The sequence below is a fragment of the Necator americanus genome, chromosome I (genome assembly GCF_031761385.1).
Source record: "Necator americanus strain Aroian chromosome I, whole genome shotgun sequence".
Lineage (NCBI taxonomy): Eukaryota > Metazoa > Nematoda > Chromadorea > Rhabditida > Ancylostomatidae > Necator > Necator americanus.
In genome coordinates this window covers 9,415,019-9,431,273 of record NC_087371.1, presented here as the reverse complement: position 1 = coordinate 9,431,273, position 16,255 = coordinate 9,415,019, and the positions used below count along the sequence as shown (strand labels likewise).

The 16,255-nt window shown below is 35.6% G+C and overlaps 2 protein-coding genes across 2 annotated transcripts; one reads left to right on the top strand and one right to left on the bottom strand.

The window, feature by feature from the left end:
* Positions 1 to 981: 981 nt before the first annotated feature.
* Positions 982 to 12,247, top strand: RB195_004975 (uncharacterized protein; the record flags this gene model as incomplete). The annotated part of the gene is made up of 3 exons (XM_064177222.1): positions 982 to 1,071; positions 3,024 to 3,097; positions 12,118 to 12,247. The coding sequence occupies 3 exons, from the start codon at positions 982 to 984 to the stop codon at positions 12,245 to 12,247; spliced, it is 294 nt and encodes a 97-aa protein (XP_064034347.1).
* Positions 11,095 to 15,862, bottom strand: RB195_004974 (uncharacterized protein; the record flags this gene model as incomplete). The annotated part of the gene is made up of 4 exons (XM_064177221.1): positions 11,095 to 11,194; positions 14,504 to 14,535; positions 15,068 to 15,131; positions 15,783 to 15,862. 4 exons carry the CDS (start codon positions 15,860 to 15,862, stop codon positions 11,095 to 11,097), a joined length of 276 nt encoding a protein of 91 aa, XP_064034346.1.
* Between the last annotated feature and the right edge of the window lie 393 nt (positions 15,863 to 16,255).

Here is a 16,255-nt window from a genome sequence, read left to right as displayed (position 1 = left end):
TTCGATGGACGATCATGGATTTTGAAAGCGGACATGTTTTGTTAGAACAGACTATTTAACAAGGGAAAAATAATTTGCAACGTGCGTAGAAACCTCACTGGAACAATTAAAAAAAATCATTTCTGCTTCATCAAAACATTTGGCGTGAAAAACGACGTTTTCTCTCGGCTTCTTCGTTTTCGTGTGACATCGTTCTACGGGTGGAATAAAAAAAACTGCTGAAATCGGCCTCATTAGCTGACCCCGTTCGCATCGGTTTTTATCTCGAGCACACAGCTTCGGTGTCAACTTTTCTCAGCTCAGCATTAGATGCTCCACTTTGGAGTTCAGGGGTCCACTAGATTCTAATGCATATAAAAGTGTTGGGTGTAGTGCAGTCAGGAAGAGATTCCACTTCCTGCACGATGTATCGGGAGTTCGAATCCGCCCTAGTGCTCACCAAGCCTTTCATCCCTCCGGAGTCGATAAATTGGTATCAGACTTGCCTTTGAGGATAAAAACACTGACTTGGGACATCGGCTAGCCCCCGCTGGTCATTGTGTGGGCCAGTTACACGTTCGTAAACCTCAAACGATTTTGAATTGAAGTGAACGTGGGGGCGCATCCCAAGCGGATTGATTAACGGCAGACACATTATCCTTTTATCCTTGTATGTGAAAAAAATGGTCATTTTCCTTGGAGTTACCTATTTAACACCATCATTTTTCTATTATTCTATTGTTATTCCTATTTCTATCATTTTATTATTCGACTATAAAATCGTAATAATTGTAATAATATTAATTTAATTCACCACGCTAACAGATATGCAACACCTATAAAAAGGAAATGAAGTGCAGAGTCCGCTGCTACTATTTCGCTTATAATTTCTGAAGGAAGAATGACGTTTTCCTTGCAAGTCTTTAGTCTTTGAGTGCTCATATACGAGAATAATAACTTTACATCTTCACATAGGTCCACTATCAGTGTGGATGAATTGCAATGGCGAAGAATCGTCGAGGGTTCCGTAACCACAACGGTACCATCACCTTAGCTCCACGCCGAGGACCAACGCGGACTTCTTCTAGGAAGGTATGTAGGTGTTTCTTAGCTATTACCCAGGTTTTCTTTTAAATCTGACTTACGATTGTTCCATAAGTGAACGGATGCTCTCCTCTGCTTATCTTATTACTAAAAAATTGCTCTACAAATTATTTTACTTTTAAAGGCATCACCCCACGAATCTGAGGTGATACGGGTTCCAGGTGGGTTATGCTTATACGGGGTCGTAGATTGTGGGGAAGAGGACGATTCCGTCCATTTCTTCCTAATTGCCGTAAAAAAAACGGCCCGGAAGATACGGCTTCAAGTGTTCTGGCGCACTATTTTCTACAAGGAGTTCGACTGGAGCGCGCCAGCCTTGTGCGGTGCCGCATCTTCCGGGCCGTTTTTTACTGCAATTAGGAAGAAATGGACGAACTCTCCCCCTCTCCATAATCTACTATCCCTTATAAGAATACTCCATCTGAAATCCGTGCCACCTTTAATTCGTGGAGTGATGCCTTTAATGATTTTTCTCTTTATTCTATTGAAGGCTATCCCGTTTCAATTGGAGAAGAATTGCATTCACCGCTCGCTTTTGTGCGCAAAAGTTATGAATACATAAATGAACAACTAATCCACGGAGAACGTCCATGTTTATGGAACGGTTAACTCAGTTAGTTGGGGAACTCTTCAATCGATTATTATCGTGAGGGTGATCTACGAATTAGGCATAACGATCTACAGCTTTTTGGAACTTTTCTCAAACTACATGTAAGGTCTTTTTTTCAGAAATTCTTTGGGTAGTAATAATAATAGCAGTAATAACACGCATAATAATAATAATAATAATAATAATAATAATAATAATAATAATAAAAATAAAAAAAATAAATAAAAAAAAAAAAAAAAAAAAAAAATAAAAAAATAAATAATAAAAAAAAAAAAAAAAAAAAAAAAAAAAAAAAAAAAAAAAAAAAAAAAAAAAAAAAAAAAAAAAAAAAAAAAAAAAAAAAAAAAAAAAAAAAAAAAAAAAAAAAAAAAAAAAAAAAAAAAAAAAAAAAAAAAAAAAAAAAAAAAAAAAAAAAAAAAATTAAATAATAATAAACAGTAATAATAAATATAACAATAAAAAATAATAATAAATAATAATAATAAAATAATAAATAATAATAATAATAATAATAATAATAATAATAATAATAATAATAATAATAATAATAATAATAATAATAATAATAATAATAATAATAATAATAATAATAATAATAATAATAATAATAATAATAATAATAATAATAATAATAATAATAATAATAATAATAATAATAATAATAATAATAATAATAATAATAATAATAATAATAATAATAATAATAATAATAATAATAATAGTTGTAATTATAACAGCAATTGCAATAATAATAGTAAAGTAGTAGTAATTGTAACAGAATTACAATAATAATAGGCAGAGTTTCGTTGCTCCTTTGATCACTGCAGCTTTATTGAAGCACGATTATTACAATAAATTAGAGGTACAATTTGTAGTAATACTATTATAGTATAATACCTATATACTATGGTATAATATGTACGTAGCACGTTTATAATACATAATTCAATAAATATAACGGACTAAGTTAATGCTGAGATAGTATTGTGCTACAATAATGTGATTTGAAGAGAAAAACATAAATAACAATGGATTCGATGCTACAAATGCAGCTATCAGTTGAACCTCTATTACAACTTTTTTTTACACAAACCTCACAAAAGTGCAATTTTTCTTTACTTCGATTTACTTCTTTATTTACTTGTTTAAACTTAAGTGAACATAAATGACTTTTCTACTATTTAACTGTGCCAACATTTTTTTTTGTTGCGAAAACTAGAAGAAAACTATCTAGATCCTGGCACGAGGAGTTCCTACGATTGTTTTCAAGATTTTCTTCCTCTTTTTTTCAACGAGAACAATGTCCTTTGTTTGAAGCGTAATTTTCCAGAAAGGACGTTTGCGTCCAATCGTCGTTCAAGCTCGTCGTCGTCCCAGCTTTCTGGATATAACGCTAATAGAGAGGTAAGCTTGAAGAGGTCACGTATTCCACGCCGATGTGAAACAGAATGAATGAATTATTCTACGTTTTCCGTAATCTGCGTGAAAATTTCTCCGTAAATATTTGACTTTTACTGTTGACTTCTTCAAAGTTTACCGTTCATTTCAAATCCTGCCTTGTATTTTTCCTTCCGCTTTTTCTCGCTCGGTGCTGAGCGAACCCGAGGTGTTGCGAAGTGATTGGATACCCTGTGGCTTCTTTCTGCATTCTTTGCCAGCCTTCTTTATCGCGATTTCTCGCACTTAGAGGGGAAATTGGGCGCGAAGTCGTTGAATGAATTATCGAATATTTCATCTACTCACATCTTCATTACATTTGCACTTGTCTTTGCATATCATTAGTTATGCATTAGGCGCTTGCAAGAAGGAAAAAACCATCCGCCCATCGCCGGGCATCGAACCATCGAGCGCCAGCGCGTCGACGACGGCGGCGGCAGCAGCCCGATGCCGTCGTCGGGGCGCCGCCACCGCCGCCGCTTTGCAGGAGGAGACATCGATTTGCGGACGGACGGTGGTGTCGGTGGAATGTGGTGTGGTGATCGATGCTTTCTCTCTACATTTGCATGACTCACAAACATAAATCGGTGTGTGTTCGGCTGTTCCGGAAGTTCTCCGTGTCCCTGTCAGGGTTGTCAAGTCGAGCGGGAATGAATGCCGTTCGAATGTCCGAAAAATCAATAGCATTGCGGTGGCCATTTCGAGGCGTTTGCAATTGTTGCAGTTGTTTTCGACATATGAAGTGTCTCCTTACTATTGTTGATATGCGTCGCTTTAGTTCCGCCACGAGAAAAAAAAAAACTTATGACATTGAGGGAACTCGTCCTGAACAACTCGTCCACATGAGTTCGTGAAAGTCAAAGTCACCGTTGTTAATCACCGTGTAATTTCGTAACCGCATGCGAGGAATTGTCACAGGTTTCGCTCCTCTCCACCTCTTTCGCTCATTTTCCCTCATTCTCCTTTGTGTTGAATCGATTTGGTTATAATCCAAGGGATTTAAACTCTTCTGGAGAAGGGGGAACTCAAAAAAGTCTCTTTTACTCACCAGAAATCGCTAATCACATCTTTTTTTGTTCAAAAAAGCGATTTTTCAGCATTTCACCAGGTGATTTCTAATTTGGTAGACTTTTTTTTGTAATTTTGGAAAGCGAGGGCAATGACAATGTAAAATTACATTCATATTTTATGTATTTTATTTCATTTCTGCACCTTCCTTTCGGAAAGCCGAATTCCTGAAGAAGCCAACTCTTCATTCACATTTCTCGCAACATTTTGCCAGTGAGTTTTCAAAAATCCCTATTTTCAATTCAATGTATGCAGTTTTTGAAAACCTCCAGAAGTTTTGACGCCACTTTCCATCGTTTTATTTGTTTTTTTTTTTCGGAAGCGTCGTTACAAAGTTCCGCTTTTAAACTTTTTCGATCACTTTTTTTTGCGATGCGGTTCGGATGTGGAAGCGACTACGGACCATTTCATTTCCACTTGATAGATTTTCTATTGTCCTCATCACTTCCAACAATTTCTCCTTAGGAGTTTTCTGGAAATGTAAAGAACCGCTTGCGTACGCCTTGTTTGCTGAGTAGGATCGATAGATGCACGAGCTTAGGATACCTCTATGCTCGAGGTTTTTCTGTCACTCACTTTCAGCTAACTCAACATTGTTCCTTTGTTAAAATCTCGTTTCATTGTAAAGAAAGAATCGGGAAGAATGTGATTTTTGACGTGGTACTCGTGAAAATTTTTGAGTACGATGATTCTGAAGTTTTTTTTTTCTTTTGATACTCTACATATATCACTTCTAGTTAGGGGATCTCTAAACTTAGGGGTGAATCCTATGAAAGCCTGTTAATCTGGATCACCTCTGGAAAATTCTTTATATTTCCTGCAAGACTTTGCAATTATAGTGGTATTCCCGTAAACATCTAATGGATCTATTTATGTCACTTCCATGCTTAGTACTTCCTAAAAATTCTTTTCTGAAAATTCTTTTTCTAATATTGTCTCGAAGCTTTAAAAATTTTTCTTGTTTGCATTTTTTTCGGAAGATACCACCAGATTAGAGGTTTGGTGTAGAGACACAAATTTCTAATATCATTTCTTTATTTCCTTCTTTCTATATCTGATCATTTTTATTTCTCTTTTCTAATTGTTCAGTTTCTCTTTTTCATTCTGGATAGCTGCCTGGAAAATTCACAATGTGACTGGACTATCTAATTTCCTCGCATCCCAAGCCATCCCCGTAGCGGCGATACCATCAGTCAAACGCCCACGATCCCCTCGTCCTATTCACAGATGTGAGCATCGCAAGCTCCACTTTATAAGCCCTTCCCCCCAATGACCAACACAGTTCTTCACCAGGTCATATTTTTTGTTTTAGAGCACACTTATTCCGCCATACACATAAAAAATAGTTTTCGGTCAGCTGTTTTCCAAGCAGCTGACCTAATAATTCAGATGCTTTCCAGATGTAACCAGTCTGAGTTATTATTAGGTCAGCTGTCAGTTTCAAAATCTCATTCCGTATGTGTTCTGGATAATTTCTGAGCGGTTCTTCTTCGATAACTAAATTCTTTCAGTAATTTATGAATTTTTGAACAAGTAAATCTCATCTCGATTTGTGAATACCCATACTTTTGTTAGAAAAACTTCACTATTGCGCATATTTTAGAAAGAATCCTTTTGTGTTTGCATTTTTTTGGTATATCTTATATACTACGTCCTGATAAACTAATAGATTTGATGTCCGGTAGTCCTGACAAGGAGTTTTTTTTTTGATATTTATTACAATGTTTTACATTTGTCGTTTTTTTAAATAATACAATTAGCTGTCTAAATAATAGATTTCTAATAATAATGGATGAAAAATATAATAACAATAATAATTTAATAAGTAATAGATAATTTCCTTGTCAACTGACGGGATTTGTAAGAAATTGTTTCAGAAAGCTGTAAGCTCTTGTACTCCTTCAACCTAGTAAGACCAAGCCAAGGCACGTTCGTTTTTTACTTTGAAACTACGTTTTCTGAATTTTTTCAAATCACTGTTGGAATTTATTTATTTATGAATTTTGTTTTTATAGGCGCGAACATAAATGTAGGAAGCAATGAATAAAATTATGTACAGAGAAGCCTTGTATTTTTCTTTTAAAAAAACGATTTTTTGAAAGTTTCTAGAGCAACTTTCATGTTTTTTGAGGTGCTCAATATTCAACTATCCGCTGTACATATTTAAATTTTGTTTATCAGTTGCTTTGAGGTGAAAAAAAAAACACAAATTGGAGATTTGAACGTATTTTTGCGTGAAATATTGACCTCACTCCGTAATTATCCGTTCCGTACTACTCCAAGAGTTTTCAGAATCCTTTTGATATTATTTCATTCTTTTAAAAAATTTGCTTTGACGTCACTCCGTAACATTTCACTGTTGACAGATCACTTCAGATCGCTTTGACTCATTAATCCGTAGCGTTAGTCACCAATTGAGCGGCGATTCCAATGTTTACGAATCATCCGATTGGTCATTATGATTTAATCAGGAAATATTTTCTGCAGAATGCTGTTGATATATTTTTCACTTAGGAACACTTTTTCCTTTCTCGTAGACTCGTAATTTTCCTTTCCTTTCTGTAGATGGATGACAAAAGCAAGCGGATAGAAATCCTTAAGCAAATAAATCCTATTAAATTTTAAATAAATTCCGTTCAGAAAGGGTGCAAATCCTTAGATAGGAAGTTGAAATTAACAAATAAATAGTTGAAATAATAATAAGTAATAATAACTGACAAGTTATAATAATGAATAACAATAAATAAATAGTTGAGAAAGTTGAAAATTTCTGGAAGAATAATTTTGCTTTTTGCTATTACATTGCTGGAGAGAAAAAACAATCATGGAGTACGTCTCTCTTGCAAATTCAGTTGCTCACACAATCCGTTTTGTACTATTTCTCCGAGAAAAAAAAAACGAAGAGAAAAACTTTTTGCACTTGTTGTAAAGAGATCCAAGCACGAAGCCACCTACTTTTTACAATTTTTCGTTCACAAAAAAACCGCTTGAAGTTCCCCGTCAACTGCTGCACATCTCGTGTTTCCTTGAATTCGTACTCCTTTTACGATGTTTTTTGGCCGTTCACTGCTCTCCAGCGTTTTTGTTGTCTCAGCTGTTCGCTGTTCTCCGACATTGTTTCCCGGATTCTTCCCGAATCCTTCCCGATCATTTCTCTCCTCAACGTCCGTTTCGTGTTCGTTTTTCTTCTGTAAAAAGTCCTCGTTTTTTTCTGGACTAAGGCGAATTCCAGTAGCTTTTCCTAGCGAATCGGTGCAGTTTGTCTTTCCCTTACAGACAAAAAAAAGGCCAGTTTGCTTTTGAGATCTACAAACGAGTGAATACAGTCCCTTTCGTTCGTACCGTAACCCAATTTCGTCTTAAGAATAGATTCCAAACGATTCTTTCCGAAATGCGTCAATCTGGTGCTAACTGCCGTCAAAAAAGCATGTAAGGGGTGCCTTAAACGACCTTGTTGACCTTGCTGTCGCGCGTGGCGGTCATAACTCGCTGAAGTTGAAGAACTTTGCTCATCCCTCTAGAAAGAGAGGTTTTTGACGAGGGGAAACTCGTCCATATTCTGTGGTGGCGCGATTGCCCCGCACATGGATTGTACAAGTCCTAAAAAGATGTTCTTGCAATAAAATATTCCTGTGATCTCTGTTATTGGGGAATTCCCCGGATCTTACTACTTTTCAGAAATTTTCTCAATCTGAAGGGAGTTAGTGTAGTTTTTTTTTCTCCTGGATCATTCCCTAGTTATTTCTTGTTCAGCTATACTTCCATAAGTAGACAATCTTCATGTAAAAGTGAACGTGAAAGTGTGAAAGTGAATGTAAACGATATCGCTTCAAAACCAACTATCCATATCGGCCATACATTCCAGCCGAATCCCTTTTCCTTGAGGATTTGACCACCTTGACCGTCATGGATTTTCTTGTATTTTCTATAATAATTTGTGTTTCTTTCGAAATTTTTCGCGCTTTGAATAAGTCCTTTTCTGGCTTTGCTCAGTCCTTCATCAGTATTTTACAATGCAAATCCTTAATGACAAGTTTTTCGACAGTTTTCATAATGAACTCTGGGTTCTGGAAGAGAGTTTAGTTTTTTTTCCTCATTGAAATGGTTTCTGCTTAGGTGTGAGTATACACGCATACATACATAAAACATTTTTGATATTTTCTCTTTCATTTTATTTTTTTTCATGTTTTGATTTTTAATTTTTTCTCCACATATACAAATTCATTGAAGTTCCGGCTGAGCAATACAGTGCATTGCACTTTGCCGACAGTCCCCGTCCAGGATCATAGAAATCTTTTATGTTTCGGTTTGCAGGGAAAACCCCGCTTCAGTTTAGCACTTTTCCTCATACAAATGTTTGTACAAATATGCATGTAGTTCCTGAGCACATAACGTTGATCTCGCAGGGAATTGTGGAAGTTTAAAGTGTCATTACCAAACGGCATTTTTCTGCAAATGCACACAATATGTTAACGAAAGCGAAAAAAAGCTACTTAACCCATTCCAGAATCTTTCGCACCCTTTTCCTATCCGTAAAACTAAGAAAACGGCTTTTTCATCATGAGCGAAAAAGAAATCTAGGCGTCAAATCTCACAAATAAACAGAATCGTTGTGACTGTGGAAAAAACAAATAAACAGAGAAACGGTAGTAAAGCTGAAAGGTAAACGACGACGTAGCGTCCACTTCAAAAAAGTTGATTATTGAAAGTCTTGGCCCTGTCTGAATGAGAAATACCGCGGACGAAATCCGCAAAATTTATCGATTAGTTTTTTTCTCTTCGTGAAATGGTCGCTCACAAATAATATTGGTAAGTTGTGTTGTGTTGTTGTAGTGTTTAGTGTCCCAATTAGTTTTAAATTAATTATTTTAATTAATGCCGAAAATTCGTGAAAACTCAATTTTTTTCGCCGATTAAAGGTTTGGATATGTATCCTATGTATTCTTGCATGAATCGTCAGGTTGAGGATATTTAAAAATTCATTATAGCTATCCAACCGACTTCACACCCGGGTCAACTTAAGAAACAAATTCCGATTCCAAATAATTCAATGTACTACTTTTTTTAAATATTTAAATATTTGATAGATTAGTTTTTTAAATACGTAAACAATTTCCTCACTACATTTTCGCTTCACTGATGTTATTTGAGGAAGGCAAAATCTTAGAGACTTCATCGTAAGCTCAGGGACCATGTTTTCTTTCCAGAAAGTCGTACTGATTCTGATTTCAAGTTTCTTTACAAGATGAAATTTTAAAATTAAAATTAACCGCTAACGAACTGATGGGCTTAAGGGACCTTTGTGCCATTTTGTGTGTAGGTGAATGAATTTTAGAACTTTTGTTTACGGTGGACGTTTGCGCGAGACTGTAGATTTCTAGCATTGATAATACAGTAGCAGTACAGTAGTAAAAGAGTTATAGAGAATGGCGACTGTTCTGGTAAGGCAAATAATAGTCGTTTTATAGTTTTTGGATAAGGGAGAAGATCCTTTTCGATGGGGGTTTCCGATTTTTTAGACCCTCAGTTGCTGCTTGGACGAGAATCGATTGCAATTGCATCGATTTATCCAAAAATTTGTACAGAACCGATATCTTACAGCATCAGTTTCTACAGTATCCGTGTTGTAAGCGAAGTGCTCTCGTTTTTAGTTGTTCCGCTTGTAAGAGAACATCGAGTTTTTCGTGGACTTCTGCTTTTTTCGACAGTTTTTCTAGATAATTTTTCTTCGCAGCTGTCCATTTCGGATATTCAATATCCATTCCTAGAAAATTGAAACGCGATATTTCTGCATCCGAGAGGGACGCACATACAGAGAAAATGTGCAGTGTGAAGAAGTTCTCGGCGTTTTTCCCCCATCTACCAACTGCATGCATGACACGAGCGCAGCTGTTCCGTGAACGATGTCCACGGCGATGCAGTCGCGGATCACATTGCGAACGAATTGAGCCGTCGTCCATCACCGCTGGCACCTCATGCTTGCGCCTCGCGCACCGCGGCCATAACACGGTTTTTCGGAGTCATGGATTTATTTCGGTGGCAAAAACGATCGCGACGATTAGCTGCTAAGCGCCCGTCTTCATGGATCTTCTCCTTTGGTTGCCGGCGTGGAATCGCATAGATCCTGCCTATGTATCGGGGACCTAATTCATCTGTCTTTCACCCAGTCTCTTCGGAAGAAGAAAATCGCATTTATCACCGAAAAGCACCGCGAAAAACACGCACTTAACGCATAGATCCTCTGAGGAATGAGGTTGCTATTCAGCTGGATCTGAATATCCTCTAACGATCCGCCCCTACGACTAGTTTTACACCAGTCACTGAGTTATACATGTGTCTTTCTGTGAGATCTTTCCAGTCTTCTTCAGCTTTATTGGTTTCTGAAAATGCTTTATGTGTTTATTTCCAGACATTTTTCCTGTTGTTTACTTATTTATTCATTATTTATGTTTTATCACTATATTTACGGGTTCTTATTTTCCTAAAAAGACTATTCGAAGTGCTCTAGATTGTGGAATTGGTAGCAAACTCACTGAAATTATAATTTTTCTCGGAATTAATTTTTATTTTTATTTTTGTCTCAGGGCTGTCTTGTGCTTTTATGTCAAAAATTCCCCACTAATTTTTCAAAACTAAACTTTTCGGAACTGAAAAAGTAGGAGAAAACCTAGAAAATGTTAGATTCCAATTTTGAAGCTGTCTTTTTGGCAAAACTGAACAAATTGATTATACTATTTTTAAAATAAGATGTCACTGTGTAAAAACCGGAAGCTCAAGGATAAGACTATGATTATGGACTAGACTTTCTATTTTGAAAGAATTTCAAGAACAAAGTGGTTATTTGCACCCGCTTGTACTTGTTTATGTTTATTTGTTAACTTATTCTGCTATTCTTATCATTGCTTGTAACATTGCAAGTCGGTGGTTCGGCTCCGCACAAAGCCAACAAAGTTATTTATTCCTCCGGAGGAGTTGATGAATTGCCACCAAACTTGTCTGGAAGGATAAGAACAGATAGTGACTTGATGCTCATCCGAAAGTTACTGTATAGGTTGCATATACGTTCATAGAAATCTCTTTTATTCCAATTTGAAGTAGAGGGATATACGTGGTAGTATATGCAAAATTCATGGAAGTTGCTGACACATTGCAGGAATTTCGAAATCTTATCATTAACACCGCTGTCGTTGTCGAAGCTATTACTTTTTTTTTTATTGCTCTATCTTTAAGGGGGAAAAAATTCGCCGATGGTTCTTGGATTATGAAGATTACATAGTCCCGGAACTAGATACGAGTTCATTTGAAGTAGTGAACACTTATTCTATCGATTTTTTATTTGTTTTAGTCAAAAGGATGGAGTTTTATTATTTTTAAATTCGTTTAAAAAATTACTGTTTTCATTTCCAAACATATTGCCAGTTAAACATGAATTTCAAGTTTTTGAATCTTTTCTGAGTCTTCACGTGATCTTTATCGATTTTATGTTTTTCTGATCTGATATTTAAGCAAACAGGATTTATTTAAAATATTATCTATTAAAACATGAATTTCTTAAGTCGAAACGTGCATTTTTCTCGGATTTTTATGTGATCTTTATCGATTTTCTCCGATCTGACATGTAGGCAGACAGAATTTATTAGAAATTGTTATCAATTAAAATATGGACTTTTGAGTTTTTAATTTGAAACTTGTATTATTCGAATTTTTATGTGATTTTGATCTATTTTATGAGTCTCTGATCTATAGGCCCGTAGGATTCAGCTCATAGATTACTTATTAATCTTACTTAGTATTATTACTTATTACTACTACTACTGGTACTTATTGCTTATTAATCTCTTCCCGCATGTCATTAACAATCAAAAAGTTTCATAGCACTTTGTTTACTTGTTTACTTGATTGTTTGCATCATCATCTAGTCGTGAACGACGACGACGACGACCGATGATCACCGGTCAAACCGGAACACGAGTCGACGACAAGGTCGATTGCGGCGACACTTGTTCCGCAGCGGATGAGATTCGTGCGATGCCGATGAGTGCTGAGTGAAATTGAAAGCGACAACCTATCAAATCGTATCCGTAACACGACAAAGTTCACATTTTAAACTTTCTCGGTGCATTTAAGGATTGGTGGATTCAATGCGCGACACTTTCATTCATTTCTCCTCAACATCATTGATTCCATGTTATTCTTCGTCGGATCCGAGGTTTTTCTTGGCAGCATTTAACACGCAGAAGAATTAGAGAAGAACTCTGCCTTGCTTCAGCTGATTTCCTTTCTGGTTCTTTTTTTTTTGTTCTTTTTTTCTGTGTTTTTGTTTTACTGATTCTTTCTAATTCTTTTTGATCCAGCGTTTTCATGGAGCATTTCATCCGTATTGGAACAATCAAGCGGGGATTCCTCTTTGTTTCATCTTCACCTCTCCGAACTTTACCTTTATCTCTTTTTTGTCTTTTATTCTGTTTTTGTAACCCCATGAGACTTTCCTAACCCAGCTTTCCTAACTAGTGCTTCTTGGTTGTTTCTGTGAGCTCTTTTTGAAATGAATAAGCGCATGAACGCGATGAAAATTCATCACTCATTAGTTCTCTTCCTAAAAATTACAACGTTTCCACACTTTCGCATTTGTAATTCGGAATGGACGGCGTAGGAACCAGTGAAATAGCATGTGAATTGTCCTATAATTATAACTTTGAGGTGACTCTCTCTCTCTCCTTCTCTTTCTTTCTCTCACTTCCCCTTTCTTTCTCTTCCTCTCTCTCAATCTGTTGAAAAACACGAATCATCCATAAAATTCATGTCGTATCCATAAATAAAATGTGTTTTCTGGAACTGGTTTTTGATTTCTAGTTGAAATCCATCACAAAGTTCATTTCTACCGTTTTCAAAGTGCAATTTTTGAAATACCTTTCTAGCGGATCAATTATATTTTTAGGATATAGAGTTTAATTTAAAAAATGTGAACTTTACGAGACGCAAATGGGAACCTGTACGGTCTACCTGTAATCTTCCCTGAACACTCATTTTGAACTACATACGATCCTTGCGAATGTCAGTCACTGAACGATTGTAACCCAATTCATCGTCAACAACCCTATTGTCCTTAATATTCTGACGAAATCCGCATTTTTCTGCTCACATAAAACAACACATAGGATGGATTGGAAATTGTCTTTCGAATTGCCAATCACAACGCATGTGCATTTTTCGAATATTTTCTCTCTCGAATTTCTCGAAAATTGCGAATAACTCAAGCTAAGCCGAAAAAATATTTTCGGTACATTTACAATATTTTTAGTTCATTTCTAATGAGAGTATATATTTCTTGTAGTTTATCTGGTTCTTGAATATTTTTCCTGTTGGAATTTCCCGGGAAATTAAAGGCATCACTCCACGAATCTGGGGTGGTACGGATTTCAGGTGGAGTATTCGTATACGGGATCGTAGATTATGGAGAGAAAAGTGATTCCGTCCATTTTTTCCTGATTGCCGTAAAAACAGCCCGGAAGATACGGCTTCGAGCGTTCCGGCGCGCCACTTTCTACAACGAGTTCGATTGGAGCGCGCCTGCCTCGAGCACCGTATCTTCCGGGCCGTTTTTTTACGGCAATTAGGAAGAAATGGACGGAATCACCCACCTCTCCCGATAATAATCTACGATCCCGTTTACGAATACTCCACCTGAAATCCGTGCCACCTCAGATTCGTAGGGTGATGCCTTTAAGCCAACCTCCTACATATATGTTCTGGACATGTGCTTTGCATAGGATATTACCGAATGAACCATGCCTAGATGCTTGATATTACAGGATTTGGATAAATGGCATGTTGAAGTCTAAGTTAGTGGAATTTCCTTGGGGAAAAAAGAGTAAAAACGTGTACCACCGGTTGTTCTCTGCGATCAGCAGTTTTAGAGATTTTTCCCAGGGCATGATTTTCTGGCGTTCACCTGCTCAAGCGAAAAGCATAAAGACTGTCATAAAGCACAGCAGCACTGTCATGGCATAAAGACTGCTCGGAGCGGCTTTGACAGACTTTATGTTTTCAAACTTTATGTTTATGTTTATTGTTTTGTGTCACGTGACTGCTGCAAGGATTTTTCACCTGTTTAGAACAAGCACATATAGCACGTTTATACTTTCGCCGGTCTCATGGATTGTTATACGAATACTTGACCTTGTAAAGGAAAAATTGCTGCCGAGATAAGAATTACAATAAGGATTCTCCTGGCCCATACATATCCTCTAATTCTTTCTTTTTTTTTGGTTTTTTCTCGAGGTGAAATCACCCATAGGAACTCACCGTGTGTTTCTGGCGGTCGGCGTGCAGAGAATCTGGAAGCAGAGTTTCTAAGAAGTTATTTTTGCTCATACCTGACTTATTATTAATTATTTCAATTATTTTAAATGATTTAATTATTTCCTTATGTCAATTATAAGTGAAGACATGTAAAGGTATACATAGTGAGGCATGTGTATATCTCATTCGTTCACTTTATATTGCTTGCTACATATATTTTATTATTTATTTTGTTATTATTTTACATATTATTTGTTATTTCCTACTGCTTACTATTATTTTATGCGTTATTATCTGTTGTTCTATTACTATTTATTATTACTTTATTACTCCGTCTTTTAACCATATTTTAATATACTATATTTAGCTTTTTAAATTTTAATTATACGGTATGATTATTTATTTTTATCTTATTTTATTTTTTATCTTATTTTATCTATATATTTTTTATTTGTATCTCTTTATTTTATTTCATTATTTTTATTCTCATTTTTATCTTTTCTATCTCTGAATTGTTCAACTTTCATTTCATCTCTATTTATCATTTCTCTTTCTCTGAAGACTCACACTCAGCTCAATGCTTTCCTCGTTCCTCCCCACTCCTTTTTCCAATCTCCTCTTCCTGCGATTACTGTACGTAACGGAAATTAATGTGTTCTTCCTAAATGCGTACGTCTATGGATATTATAAAAAGAAATACAAATAATAAATATAATGGTAGTAATAATAATAGAAATAAATATACGCGCAAGAATACTTTAGTCATACGAATAACAGCAAATGAAAATGGGGAAATATTCGATGGAATGAAAAAAAAACCGATGGAACTGGTTGAGAGCGCATATTCATCTGCGTATGTGACACTAAAAACGACCGAAATCGAACTGACGGAGAAAAATTGTGTGACCGTAATCATCGAAACCTCTTCCTATAACAACATTGATCCCCCTCTAACTATGATCCTATATGAGTAATTTATTCCAGAAAATAAAATTAAGAAACTATGAAAATAGAATTAAGAATTAAAGATTTGTTTTGTCTTCTGGTTTTTTATACGTAGTGCTAGAAGAACGATGCGCTCGACATGTTCTCGGTGCCACGAAAACGACTGCACTAGGACTATAAATTAAAGGATCACAGCAACGTAACAATAAATTAAATAGTAATTAGTAATTAAATGATTAAATAAACAATTAATTAATAATCCACTGACAATAAGTCAAGTACCGATTTTTTAAGCAATATCCAGACTCAGAGTACAGGTAAAAAATCTAACACATACCATGGTTGGTAAGTGATGGTTCCATCAATAGAGAATGAAGAAAACATGCCTTTCTGGAAAACAACTTTGAGCTGCTTCATCTTGTCGAAATTTACCTTTGAAAACTCTTCGTCCATATTTTTTTTCTTTTCTGTAGACTTCTTTTTTTTTCTTTTTTTTCTGTCGCACCTTCTTTTTCATGTATGTGAATAAATAAAATAAATAAATATGTTGTAGGCGTATGTATAAGAGCATTAGAATTATCTATGAAGATGAATTTGATTTAGTTCAAATTTTTCTGTATTGTATAATCTTGTTAGTGGCTCTAAAATGTCACATTGCTGTTCGAAAATGCGATAAAACATGAATAATAGAGAAATCATCAATTGTCATCGCGTCACTCCTTTTTTCGAGGTATTATTGAGTCATCCAGATGTATTCCTGATGGAATTCTCCTAGCTTAGGCGGAAAAAAATCTAATCAGCTAATCGTCG